The sequence below is a fragment of the Alnus glutinosa genome, chromosome 11 (assembly GCF_958979055.1).
Source record: "Alnus glutinosa chromosome 11, dhAlnGlut1.1, whole genome shotgun sequence".
Lineage (NCBI taxonomy): Eukaryota > Viridiplantae > Streptophyta > Magnoliopsida > Fagales > Betulaceae > Alnus > Alnus glutinosa.
Window position 1 is genome coordinate 18,008,074 of NC_084896.1, and position 17,910 is coordinate 18,025,983.

The 17,910-nt window shown below is 35.4% G+C and overlaps 1 protein-coding gene across 1 annotated transcript; it reads right to left on the reverse strand.

Annotated features, from left to right (window-relative positions):
- Positions 1–6,487: 6,487 nt before the first annotated feature.
- LOC133882228 (ABC transporter G family member 1-like) lies at positions 6,488–11,423 on the reverse strand. The gene is made up of 8 exons (XM_062321349.1): positions 11,087–11,423; positions 10,896–10,975; positions 9,818–10,288; positions 9,096–9,182; positions 8,831–8,956; positions 8,536–8,733; positions 7,982–8,068; positions 6,488–7,329 (listed from the first exon to the last, which is right to left on the reverse strand). The coding sequence occupies exons 1-8, from the start codon at positions 11,412–11,414 to the stop codon at positions 6,643–6,645; spliced, it is 2,064 nt and encodes a 687-aa protein (XP_062177333.1). The 5' UTR covers positions 11,415–11,423; the 3' UTR covers positions 6,488–6,642.
- Between the last annotated feature and the right edge of the window lie 6,487 nt (positions 11,424–17,910).

Here is a 17,910-nt window from a genome sequence, read left to right on the forward strand (position 1 = left end):
ACAACAATTAGTTCTTCCAAATTGGGTTCATCCTCTTTTCCTTCGCTTGCATAATTTGAATCCCTTTTTCAACGGTTGGCACAATATTTTTGCCTTTGCCTTAGTCTTTGACTGCCGAGGCATGTGATACACTGGTCTCTGCTACACGTTGAGGTTCTGAATCACTATCAAGGTCAATGGTTACAATTGGACCTTTTTTAATGGGAGCACTACGGAACATAACCTTCAACCTAGCAGACTGTCGAACTTTTGGAGCAACATATACTGCTTTGGAAGCTGCTTGGGTTGGCAGTCTGCCCCATGCTAAAGGTGGGAGAAATCTTGCAGCACCAGATTGAGTGTTTCCCAATGTCCTTGCAGCCTCAGGTGCTGGCTGGAAACTTTGTGCAACCTCAGGTGCTGGCTAGAAACTAGGCTGGAAACTTTGTGCAACCTTAGGTGCTGGCTGGAAACTTTGTGCAACCTTAGGTGCTGGCTGGAAACTCCTTGCAGCCTCAGGTGCTGGCTAGAAACTTCTTGTGGCAACAGATGGACTTGGGTTTCCATTTTTCTGTCAATTTGTTAATAGCCATAGAGTTAGCCATAGCATGACAAATATTAACTAACTACAGTACCTTCATACCAACCCTTCTTTCAGGGGTTTTGGTTCTTCTACATATGCTGGAACAACCACTTTGTGACTGAATAAAATAGCATAAAACCAAAAAGTTGAGATAAATATATATGTTAGACATAGTAATTATTTGTAAAAATAAACATAAGTAGTAATGAAAATGAATATAGTTAACTCACACTTGCTGCAGGCTAGCTAGGACGCTCGACCTCTGTTCCAGACTGTGAAGCTTGTGCGGAGGGTCCAGCCCCATTTAGTGGACATGCCCTTTTATTGTGCCCAACTACCACACACTTGGAACATCTCATCCTTGCTCCAAATTTCCTTATTCTGTTTGGATTTTTAGGGTCTCTACTCTCATCAGGACACCTCCTTCGTAGCTTCCTAAGTCTACCTGGGGCGACTCTTCGTCTTGGAGGTTCCAATATGTCATGCCCAACAGCATGGACCCATTGCATCTAGCCTAATTGACTCCAGCTTCTTTACCACCTTAGGACATAACTTCCCAGTCAATTTTGAAATGCCATCTCTTTTGACTTGATACCTCCTCATGAGTTTTATTCTTATCATCTCCAACATGGTCAATATAGGCTTGTCACGAGCTTTCAGAATGTAGGCATTGAAACACTCACATATGTTATTCACAAGAAGATCACATTTAGGGTAATCGTGGAACCATGCTCTAGACCACCCACTTGGATCAATCTTGTCCAAGTACTCAAAAGCAGCTGAGCTTATTCTTTTCAACTCCTGCATACGTGCATTGAACTCGGCTTCGGTATAGGCACATGCTGCAGCCCATAGCTTATCTTTCAGTGCAACCCCTCGATGCCCTTCATCTCGAAAGTTTGCCCATAAATGTCTAACACAAACTCGATGATCCGCCATCGGTATCACATCCTCAAAGGCAGGCATAAGACCTTACAAAAACAAAGTAAAGAGTAAATTAGCAATAAATAAAATGACTAGTATATATATATATATATATATATATGAACTAATGGTGTGCAAAGCAATCACCTTCTGTCGATCCGATATAAATGTCGGCCTAGCATGCCGGTCATGTGTTCCAAGATCTGACACCAGGGTTTCCAAGAACCAAGTCCAACTGTCCTTGGTTTCAGCTTCAACAACCGCATATGCAATCGGGTACATATTGTCGTTGCCATCCCGACCAACAGCAGCAATAGCATTCCCTTAAATAGCCCTTTTAAAAAGTACCCATCTACCCCAATAACTGGCCTACAACCATATAGAAATCCCTTCTTCATGGCTGCAAATGACATGTATAGCCTATGAAATTTGGGTGGAATCTCAGGGCATGGTCTTTCCACCTTCATCAACACGTCACTTCCTCTATTGGTCCTTCTCACAGTTTCACAATAATCCCACAACCTCTCATACTGACACTCTAATCTGCCATAAATTTGTTTTCCAGCCTTCCTCCTAGCCCTATACATACAACTTGCACTCACATCTACCTTCCACCTATCATTCACTTCATCCAATATCATATCCAATGGCATGTTGAGCTGAACCTTAAACTTGTCAATTAGCTTGTTAGCTATCCAAGTTGCATTTACAATGGAATTTTTATATTTCCTGCCACACACATGTTTCGGCTGCATAGAAATTATTTGTAACGACTGCTTATCTTCCATCTGTTGGCCATACACACGATAATGACATTTGGGATCTCTACACACCACAATACACTTTCTCCTTTCATTTATTTTAAATCTGATGTCTTTCCCCCTTCTCACATTATACATCTTAACAACCTCTCTAAACATCTTAATGTTTGAGAATTTTTGTTTCAGTTTGATGTCTGGATCAACTAGGTCAACTGCATGGAAATCATGATTGGGTGCATGTGTAACTTCTTCATCTTCCCCACTAGGACATGGTGACTCCAGTATATCACTCCTCCCCATGTCAGAATTAATTTCCTCGTCATCAGGAATCTCAAATGAGCTCATGACACTGCCACCACCTTCAGACATACCAACATTATTGACATCATAATCCACTTCAACAGTCTTAGTATTATCATCTTCATCACTCTCATTAGTATTGTCATCAGCCTCACCCTCGAAAGAATACTGTGTGGAGGGTTCAGCCCCACCACCACCACCATTAGATTGTGTGGAGGGTCTAGGCCAACCATCACCTCCATCCATATCAAGATCAAACAGATCTTCATTATCACTCAACCTACCTTCCCACCACGGATCATGCAAACCAACCCTAGCTCTATAATCATTTTCATCTTCATAATCATCTTCTTCATTATCACCTTCATCACCTCTCCCTTCCCCAAACGATACAATGTATAAATGCACAATGTTATAGCCGATATAGCAAGAAGACAAAAACAAGACATCATCGTCAAAAGTTATTAGGTACAAACCATCCACGAGACTCTTCCCAGGGTCTTTAAAATACATCAAATCTCCAGACTTGTAGCCGTATTCTTTTAAAATACCTTCTATCTCAAAGAATGATAGCTTATCATGATCAAAAGTCTCGTGATGTACTTTAGCAGAACCACTAACATACTCACACCTGAAGTGTCTGTCAAACCTGCCCCCATAATGAACCTCAAAGACCAATTCGGGGGACCCCATCCTAAACGGTGAAATGGTAAAATACTTGAGTAAACAAATAATACAAAAAAAAAAAAAAAAGCATAATAGACTTTTTGAGTAATGAATATAAAGACTACAATAGTAGACTTTCTGATTAGGATATTGGTATAAGACATGAATGTGGGCCTGAAGAAGAGGTAGAGAGAGAAAAAGGCAGGGTGTATTATCTCCTTCCACTAGACAAAAAGCAAGAGAGTTATTGAAAATAATGCAATCAGGTACATTTTGGGACCACTATTGTTAAACAAGAATATAAATGTTTCTCCTAATCTGACAACATGACAAAGACCCTATGAGGCAACTAAATAAATTGGATTTACAGACCACTATCGTTATTGCAATGGACCTAACCTCACAAAATGATAATGCAACAATTGACAGCATCTATGCACACTTGAAAGCAACATATGATTACAACTCATTAGTTAAAGTCGACCCAAAACAAAAAGTTAACAATTTTACAAAACCGGCAAACTCAACATTCACATGTATAAGCAACATTCCAACACAATAAATTTCGCAACATCGCAAAATTCATTAAAGGAATTTTAGAATATGGCTAATTTCAACACAATATAAACCCAAACAATATAACTCGAAAATCCCCAATTTCAACACAACCCTAATTTTAAAATGTTCATTTTTTTCACTTACCTCCAACCACAAAATGGAAATCAATGCCCTCGTGAGAGAAATCTCTAATTTCCGTAACACATGGTCGCAATGTCACACTTCGTAGTTGTTGACAGCAGACGAGATGCTCTGGTTCGAAGAACAGGAGAGTTAGTGTTTTCAACTGATCGAAGAACACGAGTGTTAGTTTTTTTTTTTTTTGACCTAAAAGGCGTGTGTTTTTTTCAAGGGCATTAAGGTAATTTAACATACTAAAACAATGGTATAAATGGAACGTTATCTTTGGACATGGCACGTGACACGAATGTGTTGACTTTTCCGTCGGGTTTAACCGCTGAGGGTGACGGAATCCCTGAATTGCAAATTTCTGGAACTTCAGGGGGTACATTTCAATTTTTTAAACTTTAGTAGCCAAATTGAAAATGGCCGACAACTTCAGGGGGGTGAATTGTATTTAACCCATATTTTTTAATCCTTAAAAAATTTTCAATAATCTTTGAAGCTGAGTAAGCTTTTGCTTCCCGAACTAAAATTTTCCAAACTGAAGTACCTCTACAAATGTTAAGCTTGAGATCCACCTACAACATTTCCACCAAACACTCCATACTCATCAATAATATAACATTTTTGGTAGCTAAGAAAATGCTGAAAATCAACAATTCTTTTGTTCTTAGTCCAACTATTAAACTTGGTTCAATTTATCTTTCACATTGTCTTGGAAATAGAACAACTCTGCATTTCATTCTCTGTTTTACATCAGTTCTCTCACCAACCAAAAACAAAGCACGCAAACAGCAAACTTCTACGAATAAAAAAAGAAAAAAAGAAAAGAAAAAGATAATTGCACCATTGATCATTGGGGTTGACCAAAATTACAAATCACTTCATATATGATTCAAAATGTTCATAAAAGGTCTTTGGGTCACCCCTAAATGCCCTGGGGGTGGCCAGACCACCTCCAAAGGGGTGGCTACCCAACCGGTAGTCATCCCTTCAGTAATTTTTTTTTTTTTAAAAAAAAAAAAAATTGTTTTGTTTTATTTATTTATTTATTTTTATTGTAATGGACACATGTCAACTTTCTATTGAGTGTGACATGACTGACTAATGGAATCTGTTAACTTGGTGGACGAAAAACGTGTTCAGAGACTGATTTGTAATTATAGTTTACCATAAGAGCTCTCCATGAACTTTGTGAACTACAGGGAGTGATTTGTAATTTAGGCCAACCCTGAGGACCAATGATGCAATTATCCATAAAAAAATATTACCCATAAGAAATTAAGGAACTTAAAGCTGAAAAACTTTGAAACTAACCCAACCTGCTTCAGGTTGCAGAAACCTTTGTAGACAGCAAGAACAAAGTCAAAGGCTTTTACAAGTGAAAGCAGCGATGACTTCCCATATCGATCCACAATTTGTACACAAATCTTCCATTCCAAACACAAACACTTCGTTTGAGTATTGAATTTTTAGAATTAGAATTGAATTCTTATTCTAATTGCAAATTTCGAGGCAAAAAGTTGTGTTTAGGTGTTGAATTTTTAGATTAAAAAATATTATTTTTAATGGTAAGAAATGATTGGAAGTTTGAAAAGTTGTGTATAATGATTAGTATTATGAAAAGTTGTGTGAAATAATGATTTAAATAATAATGATTTATTATATATTGATTGTTTAATTAAAAAATAAATAATTTTTCTTTTTAAAAGAAAAAACATAATTAAAATTTAAATTTAAAAAATTAAAAAAAAAAGTAGAAGCAAGGGGTGGCTGTCGGTTGGTAGCCACCCCTTTGGGGGGTGGCGCGGGCCAACCCCAGGTTTTGAAGGTGGCTGCGCGGCCACCCCCAAAGGTCGGGGGAGGCAGCGCGGCCACCCCCAGTGGTTGAGGAAGGCCGCGCGGCCTTCCCCAAGTGGTCTAGGGTGGCGCGCGGCCACCCCCGGCCACCTATGGTGGTGGCAGTGCGCCACCCCCTTTGAGGGGTGGCTACCAACCGGCAGCCACCCTGCCTTTTTTTTTTTTTTTTTTTAAGTTATTATTTTTTTAAAAAAATTGTTATTTTTTTTTAAAAAAAATAATTTATTATTATTTTATTAATTAAATGCGGGACCCACGCATTTTATTGAGACAGTGTGTGGGTCCTAGTCATCATTGAAGGCAGAATTGGATTCAGAATAGAATATGGATTCTATTCTGAATCCAAACACACTATTAAGAGACTACACAAATATTGAACCGAGGAGAGAATCCATGAATTATATTCAATTTAATTCATATTCCCAAACATGTTTCTTCATATTTTTTTTCTTTTTAAACTTTCTTTTTTTTTTTTTCACCATATTCACAAACTTAAAAACAATAAAAAAGTATACGAAAAATTGCATATCCAAAAGAGCTAAATTAATGCCTCCCATAAATTAACTTTTTATAGGATTTGATGCTACTGTTAATGAAGGGATACAACCTTGTGCCAAGTTGTTTCCCTTCTGAAGAGTTACATCTCCTCAAACTTGATAACTTTTACGGACGTTTTCACCATTCATAAAGATTAAAGAGTGTAAGAATATCCATCATTAATTGTTATAGTGCGATCACCCCCATATATATTCTTATTTAAGAAGTCAAAATACATTGTTTTCTAATATTACACTTGCTAACCAAGTTACACTATATATTCTCTAATATTGAGTTTCATCTCCTCAACATTATTTGCTAATATTATTACACTTTCATCAATGCACTTTTCTACAGATTCTCCCCATGTAAAGGTGTAGCAGAGGGATTTACCATGACCGTTGCTGTTTGCTTGGGAGGCACCGACAAGAAAGCTCTTAAAGCAGGCCTGATCTTCTCACTGCTCTTAACGATAACCAGAAACAAAATTCGATACAAAACTACCATTCCCAACAAGATAGCAAGATCCACCCACTTAGAGTAACCCCTTTCCATTTCCCACGTATCCCTCAAAATTTCTTCACCGGTAACTGTGCGTGGCCCTCCGACAGGATTGCCCGGAAAGGTTAGCCCTTCAAACTCGTTCTTGTACATCCCTTGGTAGGCATACTTGTGGAAAGCAATGTAGTAGAATGGATACTTCCAAACTGGCTTGGGCATGTCGTTTGGCAATCGGAAGAATCCACCGACTAAAAGCATGAGCCCTTGAATTCCGGCACCCGTTATTATACCCATTAGAAAATTAGGCACGAGGCTTGCAACAATCATCATCAGGCTCTCCACCAGCATCATGCAAACAAATAGCACGGCAATAAAGTATATGAAGTGTTCAGCTCCTTTGTGAAGTCCAGGAAGGTAATAAGCAATTGTTCCAGGAATCAATGAAATCAATAACAAGTATGGAACAGCAGAAAATGTGTTGCCGATTACATATGTAATTGTCCCATAATGCCCATTTAATCTTTCTCGTTCAAATACCTGGATATTTGAGAGAATAGAAAACATTTGTAACAATTGATAATGATATGTGCTCAGAAAAATATGTACAAAATACAATGATATGATTAAATCAACTGCTCATAAGTGTGCATATATTGAGAATAAGTACTATCATAAAATTTTGAGAAACTTCACTTATTTCCAAACTGACAAGGGTCATACAATCATAATTTCGAATCTCAAAATTTATAATGTTGGTTTTCCATAATTCAGACTATTTTAATTTCACTTATACCATTAGAGATTTGCATTAAGTCAAACGGCTAATAAGTGAAATGTCGTTTATACTCTTATGTAACTTATAAAAATACCAAAAAAAAAAAAAATGGCCTGACCATGGGTGTATGTTATCAAATGATTTTTTTTTTTTTTTTTTTTTTTTTTTTTTTTTTTTTTAAAAAAAAAAGATATTTAAAAAGGAGGATGTTTTGGCATTCTGGCATCCTTAGTTAGAATTTAACAAAAAATTAACAGATGTGTAAATTTAAAAGGAACTGAAACTTAATAATTCAAGAATATAATCGTAAAACTCTTGATAGTTTGAAAGTAAGTGAAATTTACCATAAATTTTTTGATAAAATCTGTGCTTAAAAGTGATTAATAGTTCAACGATGAGTAAAACACAACAAACCTTCATGTCCTCCACGAAAGAAGGGAATCCACCAATGGTCATGAAAGTTAGGAATGTAGCTACAAACATTAGCAGTGAACCTCTTGCCTGAAAAAATCAAAATGTATAATGATTAATTTAGCTTTTTAAGTACTGATCCTAATCTGTATATACTGAATCCGGCCTCTATGCCACATTTGTACCAAGTAGGGTCACAATTTTTTACACGACCCGTAAACATGGTACGAAGTCAACATAGAATTAACGAGTTAGGATTGAGGAGTCTAATTCATTTAATTAAATGGGTTGAGTTAGATTAGGGTTGATCCATATAATTTTATATCCATGCCTCGATACGATGTAAACTCAACATGTGACATAAGGGTTAACAATTATTGATACTACTCGTGAACCCAACACGAAATTAGTGAGCTGGGGTTGACGGGTCTAACCCGTTTAATTAAATGGGTAAGATTATGGTTGATTTGTATAGTTTTCTATCTATCCTTCGACATGATCTAAACCTGACTTGCTATCCAAATATATATTTTTGTCCAGGATAAGAATTATCACACCTGAATTGATCCATAAGTAGAACCAAGATCGTAAAAGATGGTGGCGAGGCCTAAAGCTAATGCCACATAGATAGCTAGGCGCAGCCAGTAGTAGCCTAGATCACGATACATGTTCACGAAAGACCTTCTTGTAAGAACCAGACACTGAGTTATAAAGCCAGCACACCTTCTCTTCTTCTTCTCCACTGCTCCACAATCCTGAAACAGAGATGTCAATTTCAGTCTTTAATTTCTTTTTATCTTTATCTGTGGAAAGAAATTAAGCTATAAAAATAGTTGTCTGCAGCTTAATTACTTGTTTACATATTTCAGCTACTTGTCTTCCAACTTGTTGGTACGCCTCAGATGATTTATATGACTTTGTAAGAGTGACAATTGCTTCCTCTGTGGGTGTTCTTCCATCTACACCTTGCTCAAGATCCTGCAAGTAATTCAAATAAAAAAGAAGAATTTCTTAGATTTCTAAGAATATTGTTTTCTAGATCATATCAACAAGCTACCTAACATATTCCCATACGAGAACTTCAATAAGACTGAAAGTATTGTGAAATTTCCCTGACCTTTTCAAAATCCTTGTTTATGGTCTTCAGGAAGTGATCAGATGGATTTTGGAGAGTCGGGCAGGGAAATCCATTGGAAGCGAAAAACTACATTAAATTGAAACAGGGGAAAGTTTAGTTACATATTCCAACACCAAATGTATATATACTTTGTACACATAAACATATATTGTTAGGAATTGAGCCGACCGGCTGACTGAACTGATCAGTCTGAGGCCCGGTTCCATTTTGCCATGTGTAGTAGGAAATCAGGCCCAATAACAGTGAATTGTGCTCCAAGCCAGATAATCATCAACCCCACTATGCCGGATACAATCCTACTTTTGGGGCATTTGGATCCTCTTCAGTTCAAGTGAAGTGGAAAAGAGCCGATCAATACAAACATAAGGGCAAAATTATCCAAAAAAATATGAACAGATAATTTTGTCCTCATGTTTGTACTGACCGGTTCCTCACCAGTTCAAGTGAACTAGAGAGGATCCTTGTCCACTTTTAGGGATGTGGGATGTTTAAACTAAGGCCATCGTGGGAAATAACCCCAGGATTAGGCCGGAACACAACATGAAGGTCAATAAAGGTAAAGGGGACTTTTGGCTCTAAACTCATAAGTCAAACTTCGTGTATTAATCTCTCTTTCAAGCGAAGCAATACTGACTTAAATTCGTCCAGCATTTAGCACTAGAAAGCTGTTCTTAACATATATATATAGCAGAGATACTTGCCTCATTGGCTAGAGAAGCAGGACCAAAATATACTGTTCTCCCGGACGACAAAAGGCAAAGATTGTGGAAAAGCTGGAAGACTTCACTGCTGGGCTGATGGATGGAAGCAATTATGGTCCTTCCAACTCCATCCATTTGATCCAGCCTTGCTATTCTGCTCATCACATAATATGATGCTGCGCTGTCGAGTCCGCTCGTTGGCTCGTCGAGGAAGAGAAGCTTGGGGCGTGTGAGGATCTCTATGCAGATGCTGACTCTTCTCTTTTGCCCACCACTGATGCCTTTGGCTCCCCACCCACCAATTCTTGTGTTCATGGCATCCTGCAACCCCATTTCTATTATTGTCGAATCGGCTCTCTCCTTCTTCTCTGACTTGGACATGGAGTCCGGCAGTTGGAGCTGAGCTGAGTAATGCACGGCTTCTCTCACCGTTAATGTTGTCATCAGAGTATCATCTTGTGTTACGTATGCCTATGACCACCATGGTGAAATTAGACTAATTAGCAAGGTTTTATTGTCAAGAAGAATTGATTTAGTGATATTTGCTACAATTCTTGAAGAAATATATTTGTTTCTTTATTTATTTAAAATATTAGAATATTAATCAAATAATTAAATCAACCATTTTATATAAGTTTAAGCTTTTGAGATAATTAGTGATTTAACATATATGGTATTAAAACATAAGTCTTGACTCAACAATTTACCTCTATTTCAATTAAATATTTCACATGTTGGATCTCACTTATTAAGAGACAATTTGAGTTCTTATGTTAAGATATATTAATTAAATGATTAAATCCACTATTTTTTATAAGAGTAAAGTTACTCTTTACACCTATTTTACACCAACTGACGTGGTGCGTATTTTAAGTAGTTTTCCTTTCTTTTTTTGACATGTTAAAGTTAATTAAAATAAACAACGTCAACTGGTATGAGATGGTGTGAAAAATAACATTACTCTTTCTATAAATTTAAGCTTTTAGAATAATCGATCTTTTAGAATAATCGATGATAGAAATAAAAATAAAATAAAGATTTTCTTTTTCTTTTTCTCTTCTTCGATCTTCTTCCTTACCGATGTCCCAAAAGCCAGCGCCTGTTTATGGCCATTGATGAGAATTTGCCCTGACTGCCTTATGTTTGAGCCTAATCTCCCTGCAACATGAATAAAATACAAGTTATATATACATTTGTCCATAGATTTTTGTTGATAATCTTTTTTTTCTCAGAGCGATAAACATTCTAGAACAAAAACGACAATTTTACCTGCGAGAGCATCAAGGAGGGTAGACTTGCCACAACCAGAAGGACCCATTATGGCCAAGACCTCCCCTGGTCGTGCATAACCAGTCACACCCTCAAGTATTGATCTGCTACCACTCTTTCCGTTTGAAACCGTCACCCACAAATCTTTCCATGTCAGGAAATCACTACCCTCCTCCGGCGTAGTACTTCTAACGGCGCTTACTCCTCCATCACCTGCAGGCACCGGATCAATATCAATGGTTTCCAGTTCTAAAGATGCTGAACGTGGAGTTTTTGGGTTCTGGTTTTGCCCATAATGACTGGTATTTGGTTGAAGAAGGGAAGCCATGGCCAATTTCTTGCAAGTATGTGTGTAAAGAGCTGAGAAGATCAGCTCAGTATTTAAAGGAGAAGCTCAAGATGCATGGTACGTGCAGTACAGAGAGCATTTACGAGCATGTTTGTACGTGTTTCAATTCAAATTAGACACGTCAATTAAGCCTACTGTTTCGTACATTTCTACGGTCGGGATTCATTTTACGACGAATGTTTTTCTCGTGGAAGAATAGTCAGCAAAACTTCATCGTCCTTTTGTGTGCTCGGTTTGCAATCATATTCGGACACTTGGAGACACACAAATCCTTGTTTGTGATGTACGATAAATATTGCTTTTCCATCTCCCGATATAATAAGAACTGAAAAATTGTAAAATCAGACCCTATAATTTATTTGATTTGTAATTAACTTTTCATGAAATTAAATGAGCTCAAAAAATCTTAAAATATGTTAAAAAAATAATTTATTTTTTTCAGCCAAATTTTAAATAATTACTATTAAATTTAACTGTAATGAGTAAATTATTTTTTTGACATATTTTAAAAATCTTAACAGTCACTTTGATATCTCATGAAACTAATTATAAATCAAGTAAATTATAAGAATCGATTTGGCATTTTTCCCTTATAAGATCCCTGACAAATTAACTTATAATAAAAGATTTACTTTTTCTTTTACTTTTTCATATTTTCTACTACCAATCAACATCAAAACATTCTCACTTTTTTTACTTTTTATATCACATCAATAATTTTTTATTACTATTTAAATAAAAAAATTCACTACAAAACAAAACTTTTTCACCTTTTTATATCACGTCATCACTTTTTATTAATTCTAAAATTAACAACCCACTACACTGTTCTGTTATATTCTGTACATGTATTTACCAAACAAGCCCATCACCTTCTAATCAAATTAAGCTATGTTAACGAACTTCATCTATTAGTCAGAAGATGACCGTTTATGTCCCTTGTGTAATTCAGTCGAAGAATCACACTAGCATTTCCTGTATAACTGACATAAATTAAACATCACAATATATACTATGTAGTAAAAAATAATTTACACATATTTTCAGCCATGTTTTTTATTCTACCTTGCTTTTGATTCGAAGCAGAAACTCAACAATAGAAATTCTGAAGTGAATTTTAGAATTAAAGAGAGATTTCTTTTAACTTATACCCAATAATGATTTAATGCATGCACATATTAATGAAATATACTAACTCTATTTATACTATAGGATAGGTTAGGGACACTTAATTAGAATATTCTCTTATTTATTTTTTCTTCCAAGGAATAAAATCTGATTCCAATTAGAATTTTATAAACAGTTTCTTTATTTGGAATAAATTACAAAACATAATATGGTGGTTGTTGTTATTGAATTTGTGTTGGTTAGATACTTAGTGTTAGAAGAATATATTTCTTGTTAATATAAGAAATATATTATATTGATATTGTACGGTATTTTCTTTAAATATATTTCCTATATTGAAAGGAAATATATTATACGGTACTTCCCTTTTATAAGGGTGATTGTAATTAGGTTTGTCAAAATTGATTACCATTCTTACCTATCTCAATTCTCCTATAAATAGAAGTATTTTGTATTGTAAATCTATCAATGAATAAAAGCATATTGTAATTCTTTTGACTTTATCCTGTAAACACAAGTTATAAACCAAACCACATAAAATTCTTTGTATTCTTTATTTTATTATTCCGCATTTTATCTTTATTTTTTCAATTCAATTATGTTTTCTATCACTTAGACATCGAACATAATATGGTGGTTGTTGTTAATTAAGTACTTCTCTAATATATAGAGGCTGAGATTACATGTCAAATTGTTTTTGCATATGAGAATCATGCTCACCGTCAACTGAAAAAAGAAAAATAATTACTCGGTGCTTATTCATGCTTTGGCTCCTCTATTTTAACATATTTTTCATTTAAGCTTTGGCCCCGGTTGATAAAATTTATTGGTTCCATTCCTGATTGGACGAATAAGTCTTCTAATAGGACAAAAAAATTCCTGTCGTGCAGGAAGCTCCTTCTTACGTACAGCCTCCTGCCCAATAATATAGGACATGACTAGGTAATAACAGGAATCCAAATAACGAGGGAGTCAAGGGACCCAAATCTTGAATCTTACATATGTTGGTTTGCTAGCATAAGTGGTTAACCTTTAACAATTGCAGTGATAATACGTCGTTGATCTAAAGTAATAAGAGGTTTAGTTTTGATGGCATTTTTATTAGGTCGAACGTGTGAATATTCTTGGTACAAATAATTTTTTGGGGCACGCCTATTAAGAAAGTCAAAGTCTTAACAGTTGTGTGAAGGAGGCGGTAACACTCCGGTCCTATATTGAGAAGATAAATAGTTTATATAGAGTGAGTGGTTTATAAAGATAATCATAAACGCTAAGTTCCACATTGCCTAGTTATTAGACGAAACTGAAATTTATAAGAAATTCTAGAGAAACTTCAAATTAACTAATCATTTGGAGTGATAGCACAAATCATGTGGCAGGTGATAGTGTAGATGTAGTTAGCGCTTTTCTTTTGATCCTTCTAAGGGCGCTTTGTACAGATCTAAAATCATGTGGCAGTAGGCAAAAGTAAAGTTGGAATCGGAACAACCAAGTTGAAAAGTAATGTAATGAGATTTCAATTTTCACATGCACCTCGTGAGATTTTGGATCGATGAGGACCATAAAACGCTTTGCTATGATCGTACCTTGGACGTCCACGTGATTTTTGTGCTTGCTTTATTGGAATTTTTCCAAGCTTCCATGGCGAGACGGCACCATAAGATGTCAAAAGTGGTTTGATCAGTCCCAACTAATTATTTGTCAAGATCCATAATTTGTCCTGTGATTGACTAAACTTTGAATTTTTTTTTTCGTTTTTGAGAGAAGGATCGGAAGTTTAGGTAGATGATGGGTACGTTTGTATGTATTTGTGTTTGCGTTTGAGAGAGGGTATTTATTTTGGAAATTTTAAAATAATCTTTTAAGTTTTCATGCTATTTTAAGTTATTATCTATACTTTAAAACTCAATTTTAAACTCGATATTTAGATTTTGTGTTTATTTATTTATTTTTATTTATTCCTTCAATTCAAAACTGATTACGTGGCGATAACGAGATTAATGCCCTGTATATAGTTCGCCATGTCACTTGCTCCATGTCTGTATGATGTGTTATTTTTTATTTTTTATTTTTTTTTATATTAAAAATATTTATAAGAAGTTCATAAAAAGGTTGTTCCAAATCCTTGTAAGTTAGGGGGTTGTGAGATCACCTCCTCAGAGGTGATAGGAGATTTTGAAGATAGTTTGATTATCCTCTTATTTGGGAGTGGTCCGAGCCACTCTGAGGATGATTTAGGACAATTTTTACTTTTTTTTAAAATTTTTTTTTTTATTGTTGATAATTTCATATAATTTTCTTTATATATAATTAAAAATTACTTTTTAACACGTGACAAACTAATGTCATGTACGTAATTTTTTTTATAAAGTTAGATGCAAATCTATGAATAGGAGATTTTGTGCAAGTTTGTATAAGACCTAAATTGTCAATAAGCTCTCCAAGCACGCTAAAAGTTTGTCTTAAAGTTGTTCTGCCGACTAGAATGCTTAAAAAAGCTTCCGTGTCAATCACTTTCATTCCTCACAAGTCACGTTAATTTGCCACATGTTAAAAAGTAATTTTTTACAAAAAGAGTGAATTATTATTATTAGTATTATTATTATTTTTATAGATACTTGGAAACGGAATTACAAAACTAAAGTTTTGACATATCAAAGCTTAACATAAAGTAAAGACAGAATTAAAAAGACATATAGTAAATAAGGTATCCAAACTAATGAAAAAGTGGATCCTTCCCACTAACTATTCAGATTGAAGGGATAGGGGGTAGATTGGTAGAAATGCTACCAGCTATAACCCTGACTATAGCTTAATATGCTACATAATGAACACATAAGTTTACACTTTTATGGACCTTTCTCGCTAACCAAAAGATATTAGTTGATATAGAGTCAATGTCTTACGAATAAAAGTCAATTTTAGATATGAAATGAATAATCTAAAATGATTTTGTGAAAATCTAGAGAGTTTCACCAATTTTTTTTTTTTTTTGGGCGTAATCCATAATTAATGTTTTCATTATTAAAGAAATAAAAAATCCATAACGTTTGAAAAATTTAGTGGCGGTTCTCGGGTGAGAATATATAAGACAATATTGCAAGTGATATCTGCAAATCACTTATGGATGTTGCAATTCACGGCCATGGTTGACTCGCGAATTACATCGCGCGTCTACACCTTAATTTCTCCGACACCATACATCACCTCGTCAATTTATGTGATGGGAATACATTGACGATCAGATACATACATGTTGCCATCAACCGCCCTAAATAATGCAAGAACACATCAAATCAACCAAAACTATTGTGTGCGGGGAAGTCATTCATATAAGATCTATATTGTACAATTATCTCACAATCACGACATTTGACATATGAATAAGATCTATGCATGTGAGTCTCACTTGTATATAGATCTTACACAATATATCCTAGAGTTATAAAATTATTGTACAAGAATTATAATTTTATCATTTCTCATTGTGTGTGTTGAACTTGCAATAAGATAGCCCCCATCAAAGTAATTTTCTCTTTTTATCAAAATCTAAGTTTAGCACAAATGACGTCATTGCTTTCATCATCTTGCGACAAGGACATGTTTCCTTGTAAACGTTCTTGACGAATGCTACACGTACTCTCACGCTCGTTAATACAACAGTAAAAATTACTACCACATAATTTTTTAATTTCCTCCTCATCATTTTATTTGGTTATTGTATCATATATATTGATCTATCATTGGAGTTTGTAATGTATGATCCCTTTCGCCCCCGGAATAATAAAAATATTGTGCATAAAGAAGTTCTAAAAAAATACAATTAAATTAAACAAAATGAATATTGCAGAACTTTGCAGAACTAAATTAAAATGAATATTGCAGAACTTTGCAGAACTTCCCAACAAGAAATTTTACTCTTGACATTATTGACAGATCAGACTTTTCATCAAGTCATGACCACATAGATAATTAGTTTTGCTAACAATATTAGTTAATTACAGTACCTTTGTATTTATTTTCTTTTCTTTTGTGCATTGTACAAACAAATAAGGAAAGTAAGAGAAAGGAACGGAAATGAGTATTGATTCTTTCAGCAAGGGAGAGTACATAGTAAATATACAAGGAATCATTTCAAGAGATTAAGCGAAAGCAATAAGTATAAAACTTACTGACCCTACATTTGATGTTTTATTGCATAAATTGTACAATATTTTTAGTGTGTTTATGAGCCTGTATATTTGGGAATAATTGTGATGAATTATGTTGATATAATATATTTCATGCGTTTAAAGAAAATGAATTTTTAAAGGAAAATGAGTTTCAAAGGAAAATGAGACATGATTATATGTGACATTTGAAAAGTTTGTAAAAGATTGGTACCCAGTGGTTAAGTGGTATTATACACTTAGCACCCCAATGCTAGTAAGAGGGAAATAAAAATGACTAGCCAACCCAGCAGTTAAGTGAGCTTATATACTTAGCACCTCAAAGCTATAATAGCACTCCCATCAGTCTATGTATATTGGTTCCCTTCCCTATATTTAGGGAAAATATCATAAAAAAACACCAAAAACTAACCTCCAGCAGATACCCTAAATTTGTATTTTTTTTGTTGGAAAACACTGTTACTTCCCAACCCATTATTTTAATTAAAAAAAAAAAACAGCTCTCTCCTCTCTCCTTCACCCTTCCCGTGTCCAGAAGATGGGTCTGCTGGAAACGATTTTCCAACACCACAGCCAGATGACTGAGAAACTTGTTGCTATTTTCCTTCACTTTCTCACCAAACAAACAAATAACCACCTTAATCACACACACAAAATCCACAAAATCTAACTGCGAGAACAATCGGGGGAAAAAAAAAAAAAGAAAACCCAAATCCATGTCTTCCAAACAAAGCAATCAGAGTACAGATTCATTGGAGGAGAACTACCAAATCTTGTGGTCTTGTGGCCAAATCTTGTAGTCTTGTGGAACCACACCATGTAGTCCGGCAAACCTTGTCGGAAAATCGGCTCTGCTTAACCAAAAATCGCATGTCCTCCGTCAACCTACCAGAAATTCGGTCCTTATTTCGCTGACAACAACCCAACAGAGATCCACAGGAGATTTGGCGCCTCTGCTCTCCCTTTTGGCTTATCGGCGTGTCAATTATTGAGGATGATATGGGGCTTCTGCTCGGACTTGAGGAGGGATAGCGCGGATTGTGTCTTCTGCTTGGAGGTGAGAGGAGTGGTGGAATTTGGGGAGAGGATTGAGGAGGCCGTGGAGGGTGAGGGAGGCGGAGGCGAGAGAGGAGGGATTTGGGGAAGTTTCTGGAGAAGACGAGAGAGAGAAAAAAAAA